This window comes from Primulina huaijiensis, chromosome 13 (assembly GCF_012295235.1).
Source record: "Primulina huaijiensis isolate GDHJ02 chromosome 13, ASM1229523v2, whole genome shotgun sequence".
NCBI lineage: Eukaryota > Viridiplantae > Streptophyta > Magnoliopsida > Lamiales > Gesneriaceae > Primulina > Primulina huaijiensis.
In genome coordinates, this window is record NC_133318.1 from 2,963,152 (window position 1) to 2,984,791 (window position 21,640).

Here is a 21,640-nt window from a genome sequence, read left to right on the forward strand (position 1 = left end):
ATATGGAAATAGGATTCCAATGAAATCGAAACCAACAAAGCAATCTATTTTCTTGGATGATCAATCAGTCGAGGAAAAATATTTCATCCATAAAAATTGTTCATAATCGCATGATTAAAGACATTCACTCGAAAAGCATCGTTCCCATTATCATGTTGCTGCTGCTGGATTCGCTTTGCCGAATTCATTAATGATTCGACACAGTCATGTAATTCGATAAGTTGAAGTGAATCTATTTCTCCTAATCCACAAGGGATCTCGTCGATCCACACGACATTTCTGAGAATCAAGCTTTCAAGGCTTGGGAGGTGATCTTTTTCCACTTCCCACGTCACCAAATCATCTAACGAAGAACAAAAGTACTTGAGTCGAAGAAATTGACCTTCCATAAGCGTCCACTCGGAATCTATTTTGATATTGTTTTCTACTATCTCGAGCACCTGAAGATATGGGAGTGACCCAATTATGGTCATGTTTTCCCAAGGGAAAGGAACTCCTCGTAGAGTTAACTTGTTGAGGTTGGTAGGAAAAGCATAGTTCCATGGCGGAAAGGGAATATTAGGCGAGTCATGACTCCCAAAGAAATGATTACGTAGATCGAGTGAGACCTCTAGTTCTTCAAGGTTTTGGAGAAGAAAAAGATTGTGGAGATTAAAACCATCCAAATTATCATCAGACTCATCAAAAGCAACAGTGAGTTGCTTTAGATTCACAAGTATGTTGATGACATTTTCAGTAAATATGAAATCGATCACCCCTTTAAGCGTTTGTAGATTGCTTTTGTTGACGATTCCTATGTTAGAGGGATCCGATAAATGACGGGGGTGGCTCGTTAACTTCGGCATCGTCAAAATTTCATGAGGGGGGTGGCTTATTATCAGATGCCTTAACTTTGGCATCCTCAAAATTTCATAGGGTATTTGAAATCTAATAGAGGAAATTACATTAGCAATTATAGTCTCGAGATAGGGAAGTTTGGATAACGAGGCTAGAAAATCGTTGGGTGATGAAAGAGTGCCGTGTAAGGTAAAAGAAATGTACCTTAAATTGAAGAATGTTGAGCTTACTTTTGATAAATTACACCAAACCACATGGGGGGAATCCAAGATACTGAGGAGCCTAAATTTCGGAGATGACTTTGTAAGGACTACATTCTGGTAGAAAATTGAACGCACGCTAGAATCTTGTTTTTCTAATTCCCAAAACCTTCGTCTAAAATGTGAACTGAGACGACGCTTTGGATTCTCTATGGTATCAGTGCAGACATTTCTTTTGGGTGAGACATGATGAAGAAATCCCTCTTGTTCAGCTTTTGTTATACAAATCTTCCTCAAGAGATCATGAATTCCGACAGCTACGAGATTTCCATCTGGGCCTTTCTTACTCACTAAGATCAGATTTCTATTCATAAGATCCTCCAAGCATCGCTTCCCCACATCTTCCAAGCATTTAGACTGATTACTTGGTTTGAGGAATCCCTCTGCAACCCACAACATGATTAGCTTAGAAACATCAATTTCAAAATCTTCTGGAAAAGCTGCTATGTAGAGGAAACACGGTTTTAATTGCAGAGGCAACCGATCATAACTCAAACATAGTATCTTTGAGCATTGCTCCGGGATTGTGGATTCTATCGAGCTTATATTTTCAAAAATGCTTTCCCACAATTCTTCTTCCATCATGTTTTCTGAAGAAAGGAGCAGTCCTGCAACGACCACAATCGTGAGCGGAAGTCCCCTGCAGTTTCTTGCAACCTTCTTCCCGAGTTCCACCAGGTGGAGAGGACATGATTCTTGCCCGAAAATCTTTTCCTGAAGTAGTTTCCAACTTTGATCTTCATTCAAAAACTTCATTTGGTGGATCGGAGTACTACAAGATCCTGCATAAACAGCAACATCTGATAGCCTCGTAGTCAGCAAAATTCGACTTCCGTTGTCATCATTTGGAAAGAGCATCTTCAAATCATCCCAAGCTTTGGTACTCCATATATCATCAATCACAATGAGATACCGCCTACCCAATAGATTTTGGTACACTTGTTTCTCCAATTGGGCTTCGCTCTCATCAGATTGTTGATTACGATCAGTGGTGTATTTCTCGAAGGATTGAAGAAGCTGGGAAAGAGTATCTCTTCTTTGATACTCTCCCGACACCGTAGCCCAGGCGAAGATGTCAAAATACTGAGCAAAGAGTGAATCCTCGTAAGCTCTTTTAACAAGAGTCGTCTTCCCGATTCCTCCCATCCCAACAATCGGGATAATTTGGAGCTTAGCCGAATCTTCGTACATACGTTCTTTGATAGCATTCAGATCATCATCAAATTCCACAACCTTGTTTTCAGTTATTTGATCAGCCATGGATGAATGATCAACGGGAGAAGAAAAAGATCTGGGTCGGATATATTCTGTCGTGTCTTTGTTCTTCATCTTCGTTATCTCTTCCCAGATGAAATCAATCCTTTCAAACGCCATGTCCAAGTCTCGATCCAAGCTCACAGAAGAACTCCGATCATCATGGGTGGTAGTTGATACCGAACACAGATACGAATCCATGAAATCCTGCGCTTCATATGCAGCATTTCTGATTTCCTTTCCCACACGATCATGTGCTCCGCGGTGCTTCTCCGAATAATCTTCGAAGAAAGTGACGATGTAGTCAACTTTTTCATAAAGGGAAACGATTTTGTCTTTGTGAAGGGGATCGATATGCTGTTCAAGATCCAAAATCTGGTGGAGTGATCGAGCAAGTGAGACAAGCGCAGCATAAGCCGCCATGGGAGACAAAGATGGATTGAAACGAAAGGTACACTGTATTGTTACGCATATCTTATGTGATACAAAGTTGACCTACTATTTGCTTAATAAATCATTTGTACCATCAATCATTATTCTAATATGAAGAATTAGATTGTGATAATTCATAAATTCAGCATTTTTAAAGTGTAAAATGAACTTTAATTATTTTATGTTTTTCAAGGAAAAAACCAATTAAATCAAACTTTATTATATATATATATTAAAATTTGAAATTCAACTATATGGAAAATTTCAGATCATTATTGATATTTGTGTTCGATGCACGAATTGTTTGTTTGTACAACTTTTTAATTTTTTAAAAATATCTTTGGGTTTTAACATTTTTTTTATTAGTTTGATTCATGTTATAAGAACGATGAGTATAATAGTGATTTTTTATAAAGTATTTTTGTTTAATATTCACTTATTTTATCTTGTCAATTAAAAGTAATTTTGTTAGTGGTGTCAATTGGATCGGGTGGGTCGGATTTCGGGTCAACCCATGATTTTTTTTTTTGCGACCCATACCCGAACCAATCCGAAAACCTCCAACCCGAACACGAACCCGTCTAGACCGACTCAACCCGCGTAACCCGAATTTTATTTATTTTTAAAAAAATTTATTGTANCAATATATAAAAATATAGGTAATATTTTCAAAAAAAAAGTTTTCGGTCAACCCACGACCCAACCCGAAACCCGTTTATCTTGACACTAACCCGAACCCACCCAACTCGACCCAACCGGAAACCGAAAAACCCCAACCCGAACCTGATTTTTTTCGTGTTGGATTGTGTCGGGTTGACGGATCGTGTTGTATTTTCCCACCCCTAAATTTTGTAACGTGTTGACATAATAGTGACAAGATGATGATAATAAAACGTTAAAAATTAACAAAACAGAGTCGCTAATAAAATATATTGGCACATAGTTTCCTTCCGATTTATGCTTGAATTATGAATTTAAGACGATGGATTTTTGCTTATAAAATGAAAAGTTGTAAAATTTCATTAATAATTGTAACAAATAATTTCAAAATGGGTGTTATTTGACCCAATCCATCGTTTTCTATGATGCTCTCCCTCAAATTCAAATCTACATTCAAAATTTTGAATTTTATGAGAGCATCTATCACGAGAAGGGGGACCAGACCCTTGGCAGACAATGAAGACATAATTTAGCAAATCTATAGTCAAAATTAGCAAATTCATAAAATGACAACTGCCCAAAAGTATCGAGACTTGCACCTCAAAATTATGAGAATTGAAAAAAATGGCCTAAAAGTTGCTGCACTATAGGGATCACAATCCAAATTCAAAGATGCATATAGTAGAAATTGCAAACTTTATGGAAAGCGTTGACAAAGATAAAAGGCTTCGTAACATTCTCACACACAAATACCAGAAGTAACCCAGAAACAGGGTTTGTTTTTGTTTTTAACAACAAATTTCGCCAAAACATCGAGTGGTCTAAAGTAACACCCAACTCGATTTTATTATAATTAGAACATCATCGAAAACGCGATTAGCACACCAAAAAGTTTTATTAGCATTACTTGGTTGAGGCCATGTGCTTGATCAGATCGACGACACGGGAACTGCGATAGAACAGGAAATTAATCAGTAGCAGGATACTTTACAAATGTAACTTGATTTTTCAAACACTATGAAATGCCCGTATGAGTCTGCTAAAGGATACGTTAGAATTTACCTGTAACCCCATTCATTGTCATACCAAGAGACAAGCTTGACGAAGAACTCGTTCAAAGCAATGCCAGCCTGGGCGTCGAAAATACTTGACCTGCAAATTTGACAATTATATATTCCATTAGTTTCCAAGGACAATTCATGTAACAGTTGATTTGTTGGTTATAGTATGAACAGACCATTCAACAACATTCGAATAAAAATTCAATGAGCAGCAGGAGCCTGGCCTTGAAGCCAAATAGAGAGCTTCTCAGTATAAGAGAATAGATTGACAAGATGCACACCTGCTGTCACCGACAAAGTCAGTGGACACGACATGATCTTCAGTATAGCCTAAGATTCCTTTCAATTTTCCCTCAGATTCCTCCCTAGTCAAAGCCAACACACACATGGTTATCAAATTATGGCGACATTCCGAGTTCACCACAAATCCTCATTCAGAAAAGCCCAGAAAACAATTACATAAATTGAAGAAAGACTGTCATTCATACTTGATAGCTGCCTTGATTTGTTCATATGTAGCCTTCTTCTCCAATCTCACAGTGAGATCAACTACAGAAACATCAACGGTTGGTACACGGAATGCCATCCCAGTCAATTTTCCATTCAGAGCAGGAAGAACTTTGCCAACAGCCTTCCAATAAAACAGCAAAACAAAAGCATGTATCAACGGTCTGATAAAGCTAAACCCCGGAGAAGAAAACGGGATGAACTCATCTTCATCAAACCAATTAATCAAAACTAAAACAATAGGACAAATAATGGAGAGATACTTTTGCAGCTCCAGTGCTGCTGGGAATGATGTTGAAAGAAGCAGCTCTACCACCCCTCCAGTCTTTGGCAGATGGTCCATCGACAGTCTTTTGAGTGGCTAGATGGGAGACAAATCATAATTAGTGGCAAGAAAAATAATAAAAATAAGGAAAACAAACAGTACACACCTGTAATAGAGTGCACGGTTGTCATAAGACCTTCTACAATTCCAAATTTATCATTGATAACCTGGAAGTTCAAAGTGTTATAATCTTAAAGGAGATGTTTCGAAACATAAGCATGAAAATCTGATGGGAAACAGAGGCAACAAACCTTAGCCAAGGGAGCAAGACAGTTGGTGGTACAGCTTGCATTGGAAACAACGTTGAGATCTGCAGTGTATTCCTTCTCATTGACACCAACAACAAACATGGGTGCATCCTTGCTTGGAGCAGAAATAACGACTTTCTTTGCACCACCCTGTTATCTCACGAAGTTAAAGGAAAGAATTTACTTAATGAAGGCAAAGTGCAGAATTTCTTCTCAAGTTAACAACACTATTTTGTACAAGTCACATGAGAAATTACGTATATGTTGAGATGTCAATCAAGAATAAATGTTCAAAATATCTCCTCTACTGCCTTTATATCTTTTGCCAACCAACTAGCAATTATTACATATGTGCTACATAATGAAATAAACTCATAACAGCATGCAGGTCTAGTAAACACAGGCTTATGGCAACCAAAGAAACTTTTAAAACACATGCAGTTAAAGAAAGATATGCAAAAGCCGCAATATCCAGGACAGCAATGTACCATCTAGCAATACGAAGAGAGGAAATGTCTAACACAAAAAACGACAGGTTAATCCATTCCCCGTGTATTCACAAAACAAATCATGTGCATCAACAAGCATGCATTCAAACCACCAAAGCATTTTAAAACATATGGACTGCTCAACAAATAACAGATAATGATGAACCTAAGAAGTTATCAATAAACACAGAAATAAGATCCAGTCTCACAACTGTTTGACAATCTTAAACCTTTAAATGAGCAGCAGCCTTGTCCTTATCAGTGAATACTCCAGTTGATTCGACAACATACTCAGCACCAGCTTCAGCCCATGGAATCTCCTCAGGGTTCCTTCAAATACCATCAATAATTGACGATCCAATTAGCTACACACACACACACACACAAATTCCAGGATCAGCTGAAGCTATGAGCCTTACTTGATGCCAAAAACGGAAACTGGTCTCTCCCCAAAGAGAAGGGTTTTCTCATCCTTAACCTTCAACTCGTGGTGCTTCCATTGACCATGAACACTGTCATACTTGAACATGTAGGTCTACAGAAACATAGAAAACGCATACAAAGTCATCAATATAAGTAAGGTACAGCCAAATTATGGCTCTTACAAACCCCATATCGATGTCCATTTCGCACCTTAAATAAAATAATACAAGTATCCACTATAACTGTTCAATGTTTCTAGACCATAAAATAATCTAACATCCATGAACAAATAGTTCAAATCAGATCCACACGGTAAATTCTTTATCCATACATCAGTTGCCAATAACAGAGAATCACCATAACTATTAAATCAAACGAAATTAAAAAATATCCACACAATCTACTAACCCATTTCCACAAAAACACATGACAAAAAAAAAAAACAAAAAACAAAAACAAAGTACCATGTAGTCAACAGTGATGAACGGATCGTTGACTGCAACCAGCTCAACATCGTCTCTTTGAAGGACCACCCTCGCCACCAATCGCCCAATTCTTCCAAACCCTATAATAAACAATCAACGAGGATTCGTCCATCTTCAACCAATAATAATTCGCACAAACAGCAAAAAAACTCAAATCAATATCCAAATATTCAAGAGCAGATCTAGTACCGTTGATTCCGATCTTAATCTTGGCTGCACCAAAAAAAACACAGATACACAAACATTAGACAGCGAATCGATGATAAAAGGAAATTTTTGCTTTAAAAAAGAAGGAAAAAATTGAAATCAAACAGATTACCCATTTTCTAGAGAGAGGGAAGGATTTCGAGATTAACAAGGTGTGTCCGAACTCTGAAAAACGAATGGTGAAACCGTGAAGTGAAGTGTCTACTTAAAAAGAAAATGGGTAATTATAGCATGTTAGCGGTGTATTACGGCGTATAAGTGAAAATTTTTATTGACCGTCGATTGATCGAGGGTTTGAATCGAGTTAATGAGGATCGTTGATCTTATCTTTTGGGGTGGGGGTGCATTTTTATGTGGTGGGGAGGGGTGGTTTTAGGCTCGGGAATATAGTAGGTTCTGGAAGGCGGCTCCTTCGGGGTTGAAGGAATATTCGCTGGCGAATAACATTTTCACATCTAAGCTGTGGCCTGTGGTTTTGTATCACTTTAATCCCTCCAAAACTAAATACTTCACATTGGTCCACAATTTGCATATTTGGTCTAAGTTTAATTAAATTTTTTTTATGTATTATATCAATTTTATGAGGACATTTTTTAAATAAAATTAAAAAAATTGTATATATTATATTATAAGCAAAAACTTGTGTGATCCGTCTCACGATCAAACTTGTGTGATCCGTCTCACGGATCGTGAGACGGATCTCTTATTTGAGTCATTCATGAAAAGTATTACTTTTTATGCTAAGAGTATTACTTTTTATTGTGAATATGGGTAGAGTTGACATGTCTCAAAGATAAAAATTCGTGATCCCGTCTCGCAAAAGACCTAATCTATATTATATGTGTATATTTAAGAAAATATTTTCTGAGAATTGATTTTTAGTGGTGAAAAATAAATTATTTTTAGAGAACGTTTGGAATTAACTATGATAAAAACAAAGTACACTTATTAATAATATTTCAATCTTGCCTAAGTATGGATTATGACATAGTATTATTGGAGAAATTAATTCCTCATCTGAATTATGGATTTAGGCTTGGTTTAGTTATTATAAGGTTTGGAAATTTTTGACTTACCTCTTATCGAAAATTATATTTTTCAAAAGACAAATGCTCCATATATGATCGTTAGAGTTAGAGTTATATGTTTGATTTGTATGAATTGTTGTAAGTTGATGTAATCAATTGCATTGATGCGTGTTTTTAAATTGAGTAATAGCAGCTCAAGTCATCTCAAATTTATCGAACTACATTCTATATCATGTTATGTGTTACATCTATGCTATATAAAAATCTTTTTTAACTCATATGCACCACGATAGAATATTATATGAATATTCTTTTGTATTTAAACATTAATATTTATTTCTTAATAATTATTTATAGTTTGATAATACGATGCTAATTAAATATTGGCAAAAACTTGTGTAAGACGGTCTCACGGATCGTATTTTGTGAGAGTGATATCTTATTTGGATCATCCATGAAAAAATATTACTTTTTATGCTAAGAGTATTACTTTTTATTGTGAATATCGGTAGGGTTGACCCGTCTCACAGATAAAGATTCGTGAGACCGTCTCACAAAAGACCTACTCTTAAATCTTATAACTTATATATTAAAATTTGAACTAATTATTTGTTAGTTGTTTTCGTTGTTAGTTATTGTTTCGTAATATTTGTTGTTTGTCATTTGTAGTTTTTATCTTTTTTAACACACTAGTAATTTAATTTAGTTGTTTGTTAAATTTTTTTATAGTTAATTGATTTCAAATCAAAGTATTAAAATTTTAGAATTAATATTTAACAATGTTCAAGATAATGTATTTAATATTTATTTAAAATTGTAACAAACAAATAAAAATTAAAAATCCATCATTTAATTACGGCTCGAGAAATTTACAATCCGAAAAATTGAAAATCATATTTCATACATCAAACGGCTCGAGAAATTTACGAATCGAAAAATTTACGATAATATATTTTTCGAGCCGGCTCGAATCGTGTAGAGCCCGGTTTGTAATAACTATCACAAGTATAAACCGGCTCACACGAGGCACAATAGGATTTTCCCGCTTTCGTCTACTCCGCGTTAAAAATGTTGGCGCGTGGTTAGCCCACAGAATGTTCGAAAAATGAAATAAAAACAAAAAGGGAAAATAATTCGAAGTTGAGAATCTTGCTTTGGAATCCTCCTCTTCTCCCTTTCACTCCCATTCGCTTCAAGCTACAGTGAATAAGAAAATGTTGGGTAGAGTGCGAGCATCGCCGATAAGCTCCCTGGAACTATTGGAAATGGAAAGGTCATCTTCCAAGATCTCCAAACACGATTCTCTCTCGATTTATGGTCAGTGCGACCGTTTTTTAAAATTAATTTCTGTCCATGTTTAAGATTTACTCGTTTCGTAACTTTTTATGGTTGATTGCTGTGTTACAGTCTCGAAATTTTTTTTTTACCGGTTCTAGCTAATACACGCTAATCCAACTATTTTGTGCAGAGATGTGGATATCTTGTTTGGATTTAAGCAGAAAAGTAATTGGATTTTCTGTTATGTTTTGTTAAGATTAATCATTTGACTTCGAAATGTTAAAAATGGAACTTAAACGTGATTTTCTGCCTATTTTTGGTTGGGATTTTCCGTTCCTGTTCATGCAGACAAGTTTATTGACTAGTGTGATTCATTGAGTAATTTGTACCGTGGAACCAATGATACAACACTTTCTACCAAATATTCACGAGATCATAAATTTTCAGCTTGGTTCCTTTTTGGTATGATATAATCCATTTAATTCCAAATGATGCATACAGAATCTACACTTCTGAAGCTTAAACAAGGCTTTCAGTGCTGTCAAAGCTCAACCTCGGAGGGCTCGCCCACGAAATATACCCATAGTACCATTGCAACTGATTCACCTGAGGAGGTAATGTCTGATGCTGATTGTTCCTTACCCGAGTCTTCTCCAAACCAAAGTGGTGCACACTCCTCAAATGAGAAGCCAAGCACTAGTATATCTATTCTTTATATGTTCTCGAATTACAAGCTCTCAAAGTATGCAGAAAGCTCGACGAACACGAATGACATGGATACAGAGAGTCGCTATTCTTCTTCATCTTCCAGTTTTTCACCTACGTCCAACGGTTCCTAGTCATATTTATAAATATCTCAATGCAGAATTCACATCAAGAAAACAAGCAAGAATGCCGCAGTTCATTCACAAATAGCAGTAAAGGACTACATTGGTAGTTCTTGATTGTTGTATTATGTAATTGTTATAAATTTATAATGATTGTTCTTGGACAAGGAATGTTGCATCCTTTGTAGCTGATTTCATGGTTACTTTCTGTTTGTAATAAGATATTTACATCCCATGGCAGAGTCCCGATATTTCTTAAATTAATAAATGTTCTGGCTAATATGCAATATCCAAAAAAAACAAAATACAATGGCTTTCATTTCTTTTCTACAGTTGACTGCTTCCTACATAAAATGCCAAGGGACCTCAGTATTTTCCCACAAAACTGATAAATCTTTGATGTGTCCATTATTGAAGACAATGAACTTCTGGACGTTTATGAAACGAAGTATCTAGAATCCAAAAACTTCCATTATGAGTGTAAATGAACCGATTATTAAAATAATTTATTCATATTTAAAATTATGGAATTTCGAATAGATATTTTTTTCAAACGAACTCGAACTAAACATTGATTCAAACCAAATTTCAGCACAACTATATCTATTTCAAGCCAAATTCAACCTCAAATTTTTTTTCATATTCATCTCAATATGATTTATTTGTACCCTAACTTGAATTAAAATGAAATTGGGATCCCATGCATTCAGATACCGAAATCGGCAATCAAACCTACTCTTGATCATTAAAAGCTTGTTATAAAGCTTCGGACCGAATGTCTCAAAAATTATTTAATCAAATTATAAATGGAAACCCAACACATGTTGCAGAACTTTCCATATCTTTTCTACATTTAACAAATCTCCAGCAAACAAAAGGGGACCAAAACTAATGATGCTCAAATCCCACTGAACAAGGAACTAGAGCATATTATCGTGCTTAAAAATTTCAAGCACGGTGTATGAATCAACTGATCTGAATTCAGTTGGAATCAAAAGTCGATATGAACCATGTCAATTCATACGAATACACTCAAAGAAGTAACAAACAACTAGTCATTAAAATTTATATATTCCCTCCCCTCCAGAAATGCTTGAGTGTCTCCTACTTTAAAGATCAATAACCCGAGATAGCTTTTGAATACGGTTCAACAAGAAATCTCCTTGCTTGATTGTTGCTTGGTAAAGGGCATTTTTAGAATCAGGACGATTGGTTTCCAACACCCCGGCAACCTTATCTATCTTGCAGTGTAGCTTCCCAGCTGCAATAAATCGTGATAGCTCCCTGTATAAGAAACAGACACCACTGAGCTACAATAACATGATGAGACAGCAGATGGTGCTAATTTATGGGCTTATCAATCATAAAAAAGAATCAAATAACAACTCACAGATCAATGAAATCCACCGTGACTCCAAATGCCTTAGCCATAGCTTCAATAGTAACACTCTTGTAGGATTCCAAAAACTGAGAATAAACAACAGTTCTAATCTCCCTCATGTAATACCGGAAGTGAGGGTGCAAATAGCGATCCAACTTAATATGCTCAGTCAAACCAGCTGAAAGTTGAATGCAGGAAGTGTGATCATTACAGCATAAATGTTTGATTTTCAAGGATCTTAATTGACAGGAAACAATAAATTTTGTGAGAATTGAGCAAGTGGCAAAACGAGGATGACCAACTTCTGTTTATAAAGACACTTACCAAAAGCCGTAAAAAACGATTTGTACTGGCAATCATAGAGAGAATTCAAGAAGTCGGATAAATATGGAATTTTGCCAATAACAGTCAAGATCTCAGGGGTATCTACCACCTGCAACAGATCCCAACAAGAGTAAGAAGAAAAGTTGGTTACGTAGCATATCTGGTTCTTCTAGAAGTAAAGGAGATGACAAATTGTAAAAAGGTAGAGATTGAAGGGTTATGGTGTTCAGTCTAGTCGCAACATGACCACCTTAGAAGAAATATTAAATTACCTTTTGTTTCAAGGAAACTCTATCCAAGGAAATGATGCCAGTAAGGACTGTGTAAAATACAAAGGTGTCATAGGGAAAGAGCTCATAAGTTGTGAAGGTTGAGATAGAATCAAGGAAAAGATCAGCTGCTTTCTTGAAGTTGCGAGTAGACATGCAATATAAGCCTTCAAACACCTTCAAACGATTCTTCCTCTCCCAGTCACCTCCTTCTTCAAACAAACTGTAATGTTGAATGTCAGAACCAAAGGATGGACCATATTAAATAAAACTATAATAAGGCCAGGAAAAAATTATATAGAAGCAAGATCTATAATTCCCCATACTTCTTTGCTTTATCAATGTTTTTCGAGATTAGATCAAAGTCCTTGTGGAAGAAACCAATCTGTAGCATGTAGAATACCAAGTCCATCTTTTGCCCAACTGCAACAGTCTTGCTCTCAGTTAACTTGAGTTGTTCAAGTGCCTTCTCCTAAATATTAAAGAATGTCAAAGATAGTTCATTAAACTAATACAGATTATACAACAGAATAACAGAGAGTTATTTTTGTACCTTGTCACCAATGCGAATATAAAATAAGGACTTGGCCAAGTGAGCTTCCCTCACTTCGCTCTCACCCAAATTTTCTTCCGCGTCAGCAATCCTAGATAAATTCAGCCACAGAGACAGAAGCATTAAAGCAATGGTTTGCCAGAATGCTACGTGCTAAAATGCAAAAGAAGATGATTCCATCTCCATTCTCGATAAACAGAATAGGTTAAAATCTGAAGTAGAGAAAGTTTTACCAAAAATGAACTGAATCAAGATGTTTTTGAAGCCAAATATGAAGATATTACAAAAAGTTAAAGTAACAAACAATAAATTGCACACAACAACGAAGCTTGACAAGTAGGTTTAACGATAAATGAAAAGTTTAAAGTCTCAAATAACAATGTGAGTTTGAATACACATTAAACCCCGAGTAAATCAAATGGTAGATAGTATACTGCAAAAGTGTGCCTCAAGTCATTTAGTAAGCTTTCTCCAATCAAGGATTAAAATCAAGGGTTAATTAGGCAACCAACAGAAAACATGATTCCTTATAGTTTCAGAGATAAGCTCCACTGAACTTGAAATGGAGGCATCTTGGTGCATTCCTCGAGCCCTTAAGTTTCGAACTCCATTTCTCTTCTCATAACAACCCCAAAATGTATAATGATCTCAAAATATAGCATCCATCTATATATTTATGCAGATGAACCATAAATTAGCGTATAAATATATATGAGAGTTCTAGAATTATTCTATCAAAGCAATAGAATATCTTGTATTATGTACGAGCTTGTCAACCTAACTATATAGCCTACCAATGAGAAACTTCAAAACAAAAGTTGATCATCGACTCATCAATTTCACAGCAGAAGGGGAATAACTTTTAATATCATCTCAAGTTCATAAAATAAAATATCTGAAGTTAATGCACCAAATAGCGTTCCCAGATCCCACATTCACAAAACAGTACCTCCAGCCACCTACTCAACTCCTCTATCTCCAATTAGCCAACTGCAACAGTTCATGATCCATGTACAATAATACGTCAAATCCAACTTACTTCTCATCAAGCTTCTTCAGCTCTTCCTCGATCTTGGCACGCATCGATTCGAGCGCGTTCTGATCCAAATCAAAAATCTTGTTGGAAACTAGGGTTTCATACAACGGAGCCATATCTACAAGAGAAAGAAACATCCCATTAAAACCCAAAAACCAAAACCCATAATAATCACACACAAAAACACAAAACTTCGAAATTAACTTCAAAAGACGATGAAAAGGAACAAATACCATTGGCAATGATAAAGTTGAAGACCTCATCTCGCAGGCGGACTTTCTCGATGTCATCGACATCGTTTTGCGTGAGCAGGAATAGCTTGTGCGCGAGAACAAGCTGCGGCTGCTGCGTTCCCTCTTCAGCTTCCATTTTCCAATTTCTTTGGGTTTTCTCGCAGAGCGGGTGAACCTGTGACCAACGAGATTCTCTGGCTGGGTTACACTGGGACGAAGGTCGTAGATTCAGCTATGGTTATTGGGCCAATCCTACATTATGAGCCCAATAACTGTAGCCCACTTTGTTTGATAAGGCCCAAACTTCATGTTTGAAAATGGGCTTCATCATACAGTAACCCAAATAAATAATAAAATTTTTGTCTAATTTATGCGTAAAATCTTTATACACACATAGTGTATGCCACTATTACTAATCTATACTATATTATTAAGTTTGAGACACTTAAAATAACTAAATTTTGGTGTCATGTTTGTTTTAAAATTTATATATATCAATAAAGTGTTAAAATCTTAATGTAAGTCACATATATTTCAGTTGATATAATTTTTGTTTCTTAGGTATTAAATTATGGGTTCAATTCTTACTTGAGTTTTTTTTTCTTTATCTTTTCTATTTATTTTTTTAAATTCATATATCAATATTATAGTGTAGTCACTCACTATTTTTTATAATTATATTTTGATCCTCATTTAAATATAAACTAAATGAATTATAAAAAATATTGTATATGCGTGCGTCGATGTACTAGTATATATTAATCTTGTAACATCATGCCCATATTTAATCATGATAATTAAAGTTGACGTAGAAATTAGACTGTCAAATATATCAATATTTTTAAATGAGTAGATCTCTTTTGAGACGGTCTCACGAATCTTTATCTGTGAGACGGGTCAACGTTACCGATATTCACAATAAAAAATAATACTCTTAGCATAAAAAGTAATACTTTTTCATGGATGACCCAAATAAGATATCTGTCTCACAAAATACGATCCGTGAAACCGTCTCACACAAGTTTTTGCTTTTTTAAATTCTATGATATTGTTATGTCTCTAGATTGAATACACCTAACTAAGAATCTGAACAATTTATTTCTAAAAGAAGATATTATAGTTCTCTAAGCTCCGAAAACAGCTCAAGAATATAGGAAATTAAAAATAAACCATTTAAAATAGTTAATATTTATTGTAGAAGTGTATTTTTGTTTATTTTCTTTAAATTTAAATTTCAAATATTCAATAACTTGGAAAAAATATGGGTAAATTGTTGTTTTTGTCATATAAGTTGATATATTTTATATTTTAATAAAGTGTAAAATTTAAATTTCTGTTCTCATAATAATATTAAAAAATATCATTTCATGTACATTTAGTAACTTTGTTTTTTTAATTATTATTTAATATGACAATAATACCAAATAAACAATATTCAATGAATATAATGATTTACGGCAAAAAAATATTCAATTTATTGTATGAAACCTAAATTTTATCTATATTAGTGAAAGATGTGTACGCGATACATGTGTAAAATAATGAATATTACATATATGAATCATTATTGTGATCAATAACAGATCTAGTTGATCCATAAAATATTGTTAGAGTTTTTAATTAATTTTTGGATAATGATAATTCAATTGTATTAAATGTATAATTTGTACAGATAATATGTGAATTTATCAATTTTTTAAGTGGATTATATGTTGTAGTTATGAGTAAATTATATGAAAAAATTATTTATCTAAATAAATATGTTATTTTCATAAAAATTAATTGATGTTTGTTGCATGATTTGCTTACTTGCAAGTGTACGATGTCAAGTTTTAGTAATAGATTGAGTACAAAAATCATTTTCATAGATAGTGAATATTTAAAATTATATTCAATACCATAATTAGAATAATATCATTTTATTTATAGAATTAAATAAGGATATGATTTGATTATTAACTAACAAATAAAATAAATTTGAGTACACAAACACTAAAAAATCAAAGAGAGAAAATATCTAGATGTACGATTTCACTTGATCTCCACTATATTTAATTATTATTGACATATATAATCATAAGTTCAACACATTTACTAACCAAGAATTTTCAATTATTCATACTCCCTTTCCCAAGTGATGAGTAGAAATTAATCATCTAATATTAATTCCAACATCTCTATTAAGAATCAAATATTAAATTATTTAAACTGCACAATAATTCTTTCAATGACATTAATGGAGTTATAGGTCTCCCAAACTTTAAAAATACAAACGATGTATTTTGTTATGGTCCTATCCAAAATTATCTCTTATGAGTGACAATTAAATTAGTGATCAAGTGATTGGACTCAGTTAATTTAAAAAAAAAAAAAAACACAAATAAACCAAGAAGTAAATTGATATATAAATCAACGATTCAAAAATATATATAGTTTTGACCAAACTACGTCGTCTCCTAGATAATTAAATTAGTTCATGATGCAGTAACAACGATAATAGATCACGTTTCTCAATAACAACTAATCAAATAGAAATTAATAGGAAAATAAGGAGAAACATCGAGTCTGAATTTGCGACTCCGTCCCCGGAAGATGCGCTCTTCGTCTTCATCTTCGTTCCTCGCTCTTTGTTCTTCATGTTTCTCTCTCTCTGTATTTTGTGTGATATGCGGCTCTCCTTTTTTTCATTTGTGTGAGGCTAGGGCATCGTATTTTTATATCCGTGAAAATCCTGAAAAATTCGAGAGTTATAGTTCTGCAGATCTGCGTCGCCTTTGGGTGATCATGGAGAATGTGCAATTGCGTGTGTCTTTCTGTTTTGTGTGTGAATCTTCTTTGTGTTGCACAAAAATGGCACGCTGGTGTGCACCTCTTCTTGTGCTGCACTGCTTCATCATGTGCACGTGACTACACTCGAAGGACGGAATAAAAATAAGCGACTCGAGTCATGGGTTAGAAGAATTATACAAGCATCCCTAGATCACGTTTCCAAGTTTTTTTCAAATGCATGCCATAATTACTCAAAAGTTCAGTGTGTGTCTGAATTACCAATTTCATCTATCCACCCTAATATATTGATAGATTCATGCTGCTTGTGTACTTCACAGATTAATAGAATTTTCAACCCAAGTTTCACTACCATCCATTGAAACAAGTATCCACTTACCTAGGTCACAAGGATTTTTGGTTAAACATTTTGTTCAAAAGATAGTCAAGAGAAACATACCAAAGTACAACGTATTGTTATGATCTATATATGTGTAAATGTTCAAATTTTGTAACTGTTTACAATGCTTTTGAAATGTCTATAAGCTTAACTTCAGCATCTCTTCTCCACTAGTATATTGGCTACGTGTGACTTTGTTAATAGATCTTTTAAGTTTATAATGTTATGCTACGACTCATGGCTATAATAAAGCATGATAGTTCTGCAAATGAGAGAAAATAAGAAAATTTTTCGTTCAGTTCACTTCTTCATTTTTCAATAATCTCTTCCTATTTAATTATTATCTTTTGCCCCAAGATTTTTTTCGTTTCATCAACACCTTAATTCATCTACATTTTCCTTCTCAGACTTTTTGTTCCATAGATTTTTTCATGCCCCTTCAATTCATTCCAATATTTCATCGATCTCCCCAATATTTCATTTTGTGTCAGCATCTAGGATTCATTGTCGTCTTCAAAGCACAAAGGGACTTATTTATCTCAATTTTTAAGTAGGAAGTATTGTATATGTTCAAAACTTGGGTGGTTGATTTGAGATTGTAGAAAGATTACGAATGGGGGTTTATCGTGTACCTTTGGTGCACTCCATTCGATTTTTCATTATGCTCAAAACGGGGTACTAGGGGTAATTATGATGCAGTTGGCGGACTCGAAATACTCAAATGGGTCCAAAGATCGACTAAATCATCCCTAAGTCACACATTATCTGTATTTGGTGACGAAAAGTGCTAATTAACTAGGATCTAGACTACTTCCATTCACCAATCAATTAGTACAGACTGACCTAGTACATAAAAAATTAAATTGAATGAATTTTTAGAATAAATTCCATTATACACATCTCATGTATTTTTTTTTCCATTTAAGCTCAACGAGCTTCAAGTGATGGCATATACGCAGTAAAATAGGCCCAAACAAATTCAATGATTGTCTATATCACATCTGTGCTTGTAACACACATATCAATATCAAATAGAAATCACAAAAAATCTCAAAACTAAATCATCCATTCATTATCACCACACATGCAATAAACATTCTCTCCTTATTGGGAGTATCAATTATCCTGACAATAGTCCATAAACTGATGTGAACTCTTAAGCAATTATAACAAATCTTCCATTACATTTGGTTATACATACTTCAGTATGGTGATTGAATACTTTTCAGATTCTCTACACACAGCATGAGATATCGTCGCAAACTTGAGATGTTAAATGAGCTAGAGCCATCAATTATCTCGTTTTGAATCGTCTATGTTTTGTAGCGATTGGGAAAAAAGTTATAGGAAGACAATGGATAGATTTTATACAATTTTACACAGCAAAAGTTTAATTCATTACATTCCTACACATCAATCACTATGTATTTGAGTGGATGGAAAAGAAAAATAAATGATTAAATAAAAAAGAAAAATAAATGATTAAATAAAGAAGTTGGAAGAAGAAAAAGAAGGTTGTTTTCTACCTTTCGGCCAAAGATTTTAGTTTCCAAATCTTTTAATCGAAAAGAAATAAAACCCTCTAAATAATGCATAGGTTTCACCATCTTCTGATTTGATGTTTTTTTTAATCACTTTTTAAACATTTTATATTTATATTTGCCTACCCTACTAACTTAGAAAAATGGAAACCTCAACAAGGCTTATTTAATATTTTAACATGCAATCATATTGTTCAATCTTATAATTTGTTTGGTGAAATTTTTAATAACTTAAATGTTATTTGTACGAATTAACTTTTAACTTTTGAATAATGGTTGCTGATAGATGACAATGAAGAAATTTCAAATTATTTGGCAAGTCTTGACGTTGTTGGCATATGGATGTGATAAAGTATATATTTGATACATTTGAGTGTCATTTGGTTCGTGAGATACAATGAAATATTATATAAAAATTATAAAATCAATATATATAAATAATATAATAATATATAACTAACCCGAACCAAATATTGGATGAAACAAATATGTGTAATCAATTAATGTTTCATCATTGACAGATAAATCATCATCTCAAATGGCATACACAGACATATGATCTTTTTTTTTGTTGCATTCGCCAACTAAGTCTTCATTATCTCAATTGACATACACCAGAATATTAATAAAAATTTAGAAAACACAATGACTTTTATGCAACCATATCATGAGTTAGTTTTATGAGATAAATTTCTAACTCGATTATAAAAAAATATATCATGGTAGGATTGTATATCGTCTGTATCCTAAGTTTACATTCATATATGATCACATCTCAAATATTCTTAGTTTTTTTCCTCCTTAGATGGAACGAGTAATTGTGAAAAAGAGAGAATTTGGTGTCATCAATATCGATAATTTCATAAGATTGATGAAGCTTTGCATGTTAAAATAATTGGGTGTCAGTTTATTAAAAGAACCACCCCTTCAGGCTTTTAACAAAATTACAATTAAAATTAACAAGGAATTTTGCGCATGAAATTAAATTAAAGTCGTAATTTATATATTAAAGTGGGTCTTTTATTTTATCAAAATTAAAAATTATACGGTCTAACGAATCTTTATCTGTGAGACGGGTCAACCCTACTGATATTCACAATAAAACTAATACTCTTAGCATAAAAGTAATACTTTTTCATGGTTCACAATAAAAAGTAATACTCTTAGCATAAAAAGTATATTTTTTTCATTGATGACCCAAATAGTAGACCTGTCTCACAAAATACGACCCGTGAGACGTCTCACACAAGTTTTTGCCAAATTTAAAAGCTAGCTTTGTTTTGTTTATATTTTATTTAATGTTCTCTTTTATATATATATATATATATATATATATATATGCATGAAAAAATGTCTAGGCTATTGAAATATTTAAAATTCGGTAGTATTTGTTAATAATATAGGTCGATAGAGTAAAATTCGATTATAAATAAATTTTTTATAAATCGATAAATCAGCATAATCATATTCTAATAAAAAAAATCGATAGTTTCTGAAAAGCATGAATAAATAATTAAATATCATCATTATAAACCTTTAATTTTGCAATCATTGTGCCGAGATTCGTTCTTTTATTATTATTATTATTTATTATTAGCTTCTTTTTTTTTATAATAAAATTACTTTCATTGAATAAAGTAAAAAGATAGTACATGTATAATTACATTGGAGATCTTCAAAAGACAATAAAATACAACTTATGTTACCAAAATAATCAATCGTCTATACTAATAGATCAAATACATCACTCGAACGAGGAATACATCGAAATATGATAATTCTATTATTTCTAATTATATCTTCTTTTTTTATCTTTTCATTTTCAAATATTGCTCTATTTCTTGCATTCCAAACATGGTAGACAGTCGCCGTCAATCATGTGCATCCCATTTTAGCTATCGTTGAGTTATCCCGATAAACACTCGAGAATGCTTTTAAAACTGTAGCCACAGAGCCCATCATCTTTGTCATACCCAGCCACTGTCTAATGCATTTCCAGATATCCATGGAGACGGGGCAAGTGAAGAACAAATGCGCTTGAGATTTTCAATTTATATTAATTTTTAAAAAATATCCGCGCCGTGATCGTTATGCGAAATGTCATGAGAACTGGAATGGTAACCACCGCGACAACCTCCGCGATGGTCTTCGCGACCGCGATTGCGAACCATGCTTGAGATTCAACCGTGTTAGGTAAGATTTTATTTAATGAGGTGGAACCCACATTAAATAAAATATTAAAAATCACATATCCCACATCCATTTTTTATTAAAACTGAACGAGGGAATTAGTTATAAATAGAGCTCAGTTCTTTCAGTTATTGTATCCCAAAATCAAAAGCTTTTCAGCTTTGATAAAAAGAGAGTGCATAGAAAAAAAGAGTGTATTTTTTTCTTGAGTGCGGGAATTCTCTTGTGTGAGTTAGAGAAATTATTTTCTCGGTATACTCGGGTTGGGAGTGTGAGAAATATTGAGTGTATTGGTGTATACACTTGTTGTAATATTTCTTCCAGTTATAAAAGTTGCAGTGCTCCGTGGACGTAGCCTATATTGGGTGAACCACGTAAATCTTTGTGTTCTTGTTGCTTATTTTATTCCGCATTTTGGGTACTATTATCATCTTGATCGGCATCGCTTCGGTGTAATTCCCCAACAACTGGTATCAGAGCTTTGTTGTGAAAATTCTTAAAAATTCTGAGTATGCTCTGTGGTTGCAGCTTTGTCTGATCTTCCACATCAGAAAAGATTTTTTAGATTTTTTGCTATGGCTGGAGAAGTGATGGCTGGAGATGATGGATCGGGACCAGAAATCAAGT

At 33.7% G+C, this 21,640-nt stretch overlaps 3 protein-coding genes across 5 annotated transcripts; all 3 read right to left on the reverse strand.

The window, feature by feature from the left end:
- Positions 1-163: 163 nt before the first annotated feature.
- Positions 164-2,832, reverse strand: LOC140991910 (putative late blight resistance protein homolog R1B-17). Of its 2 annotated transcripts, none has more exons than XM_073462077.1 (2): positions 1,042-2,832; positions 164-343 (listed from the first exon to the last, which is right to left on the reverse strand). In XM_073462077.1, exons 1-2 carry the CDS (start codon positions 2,772-2,774, stop codon positions 340-342), a joined length of 1,737 nt encoding a protein of 578 aa, XP_073318178.1. In that variant the 5' UTR covers positions 2,775-2,832; the 3' UTR covers positions 164-339. The 2 variants fall into 2 exon arrangements, with proteins under 2 accessions (XP_073318178.1, XP_073318177.1); XM_073462076.1 differs by having other exon boundaries at positions 331-440.
- Positions 2,833-4,152: 1,320 nt separating this feature from the next.
- On the reverse strand, positions 4,153-7,511 carry LOC140991664 (glyceraldehyde-3-phosphate dehydrogenase). Its single transcript, XM_073461753.1, has 12 exons — positions 7,300-7,511; positions 7,170-7,193; positions 6,960-7,060; positions 6,492-6,607; positions 6,303-6,402; positions 5,588-5,734; positions 5,443-5,503; positions 5,275-5,372; positions 4,993-5,135; positions 4,786-4,869; positions 4,506-4,595; positions 4,153-4,392 (listed from the first exon to the last, which is right to left on the reverse strand). Exons 1-12 carry the CDS (start codon positions 7,301-7,303, stop codon positions 4,347-4,349), a joined length of 1,014 nt encoding a protein of 337 aa, XP_073317854.1. The 5' UTR covers positions 7,304-7,511; the 3' UTR covers positions 4,153-4,346.
- A 3,587-nt stretch (positions 7,512-11,098) lies between these two features.
- On the reverse strand, positions 11,099-14,335 carry LOC140991923 (26S proteasome non-ATPase regulatory subunit 6 homolog). Of its 2 annotated transcripts, none has more exons than XM_073462092.1 (8): positions 14,117-14,335; positions 13,887-14,001; positions 12,848-12,938; positions 12,621-12,766; positions 12,298-12,517; positions 12,000-12,134; positions 11,711-11,856; positions 11,099-11,604 (listed from the first exon to the last, which is right to left on the reverse strand). In XM_073462092.1, the coding sequence occupies exons 1-8, from the start codon at positions 14,250-14,252 to the stop codon at positions 11,430-11,432; spliced, it is 1,164 nt and encodes a 387-aa protein (XP_073318193.1). In that variant the 5' UTR covers positions 14,253-14,335; the 3' UTR covers positions 11,099-11,429. The 2 variants fall into 2 exon arrangements, with proteins under 2 accessions (XP_073318193.1, XP_073318194.1); XM_073462093.1 differs by having other exon boundaries at positions 11,711-11,879; positions 12,026-12,134; positions 14,117-14,333.
- Between the last annotated feature and the right edge of the window lie 7,305 nt (positions 14,336-21,640).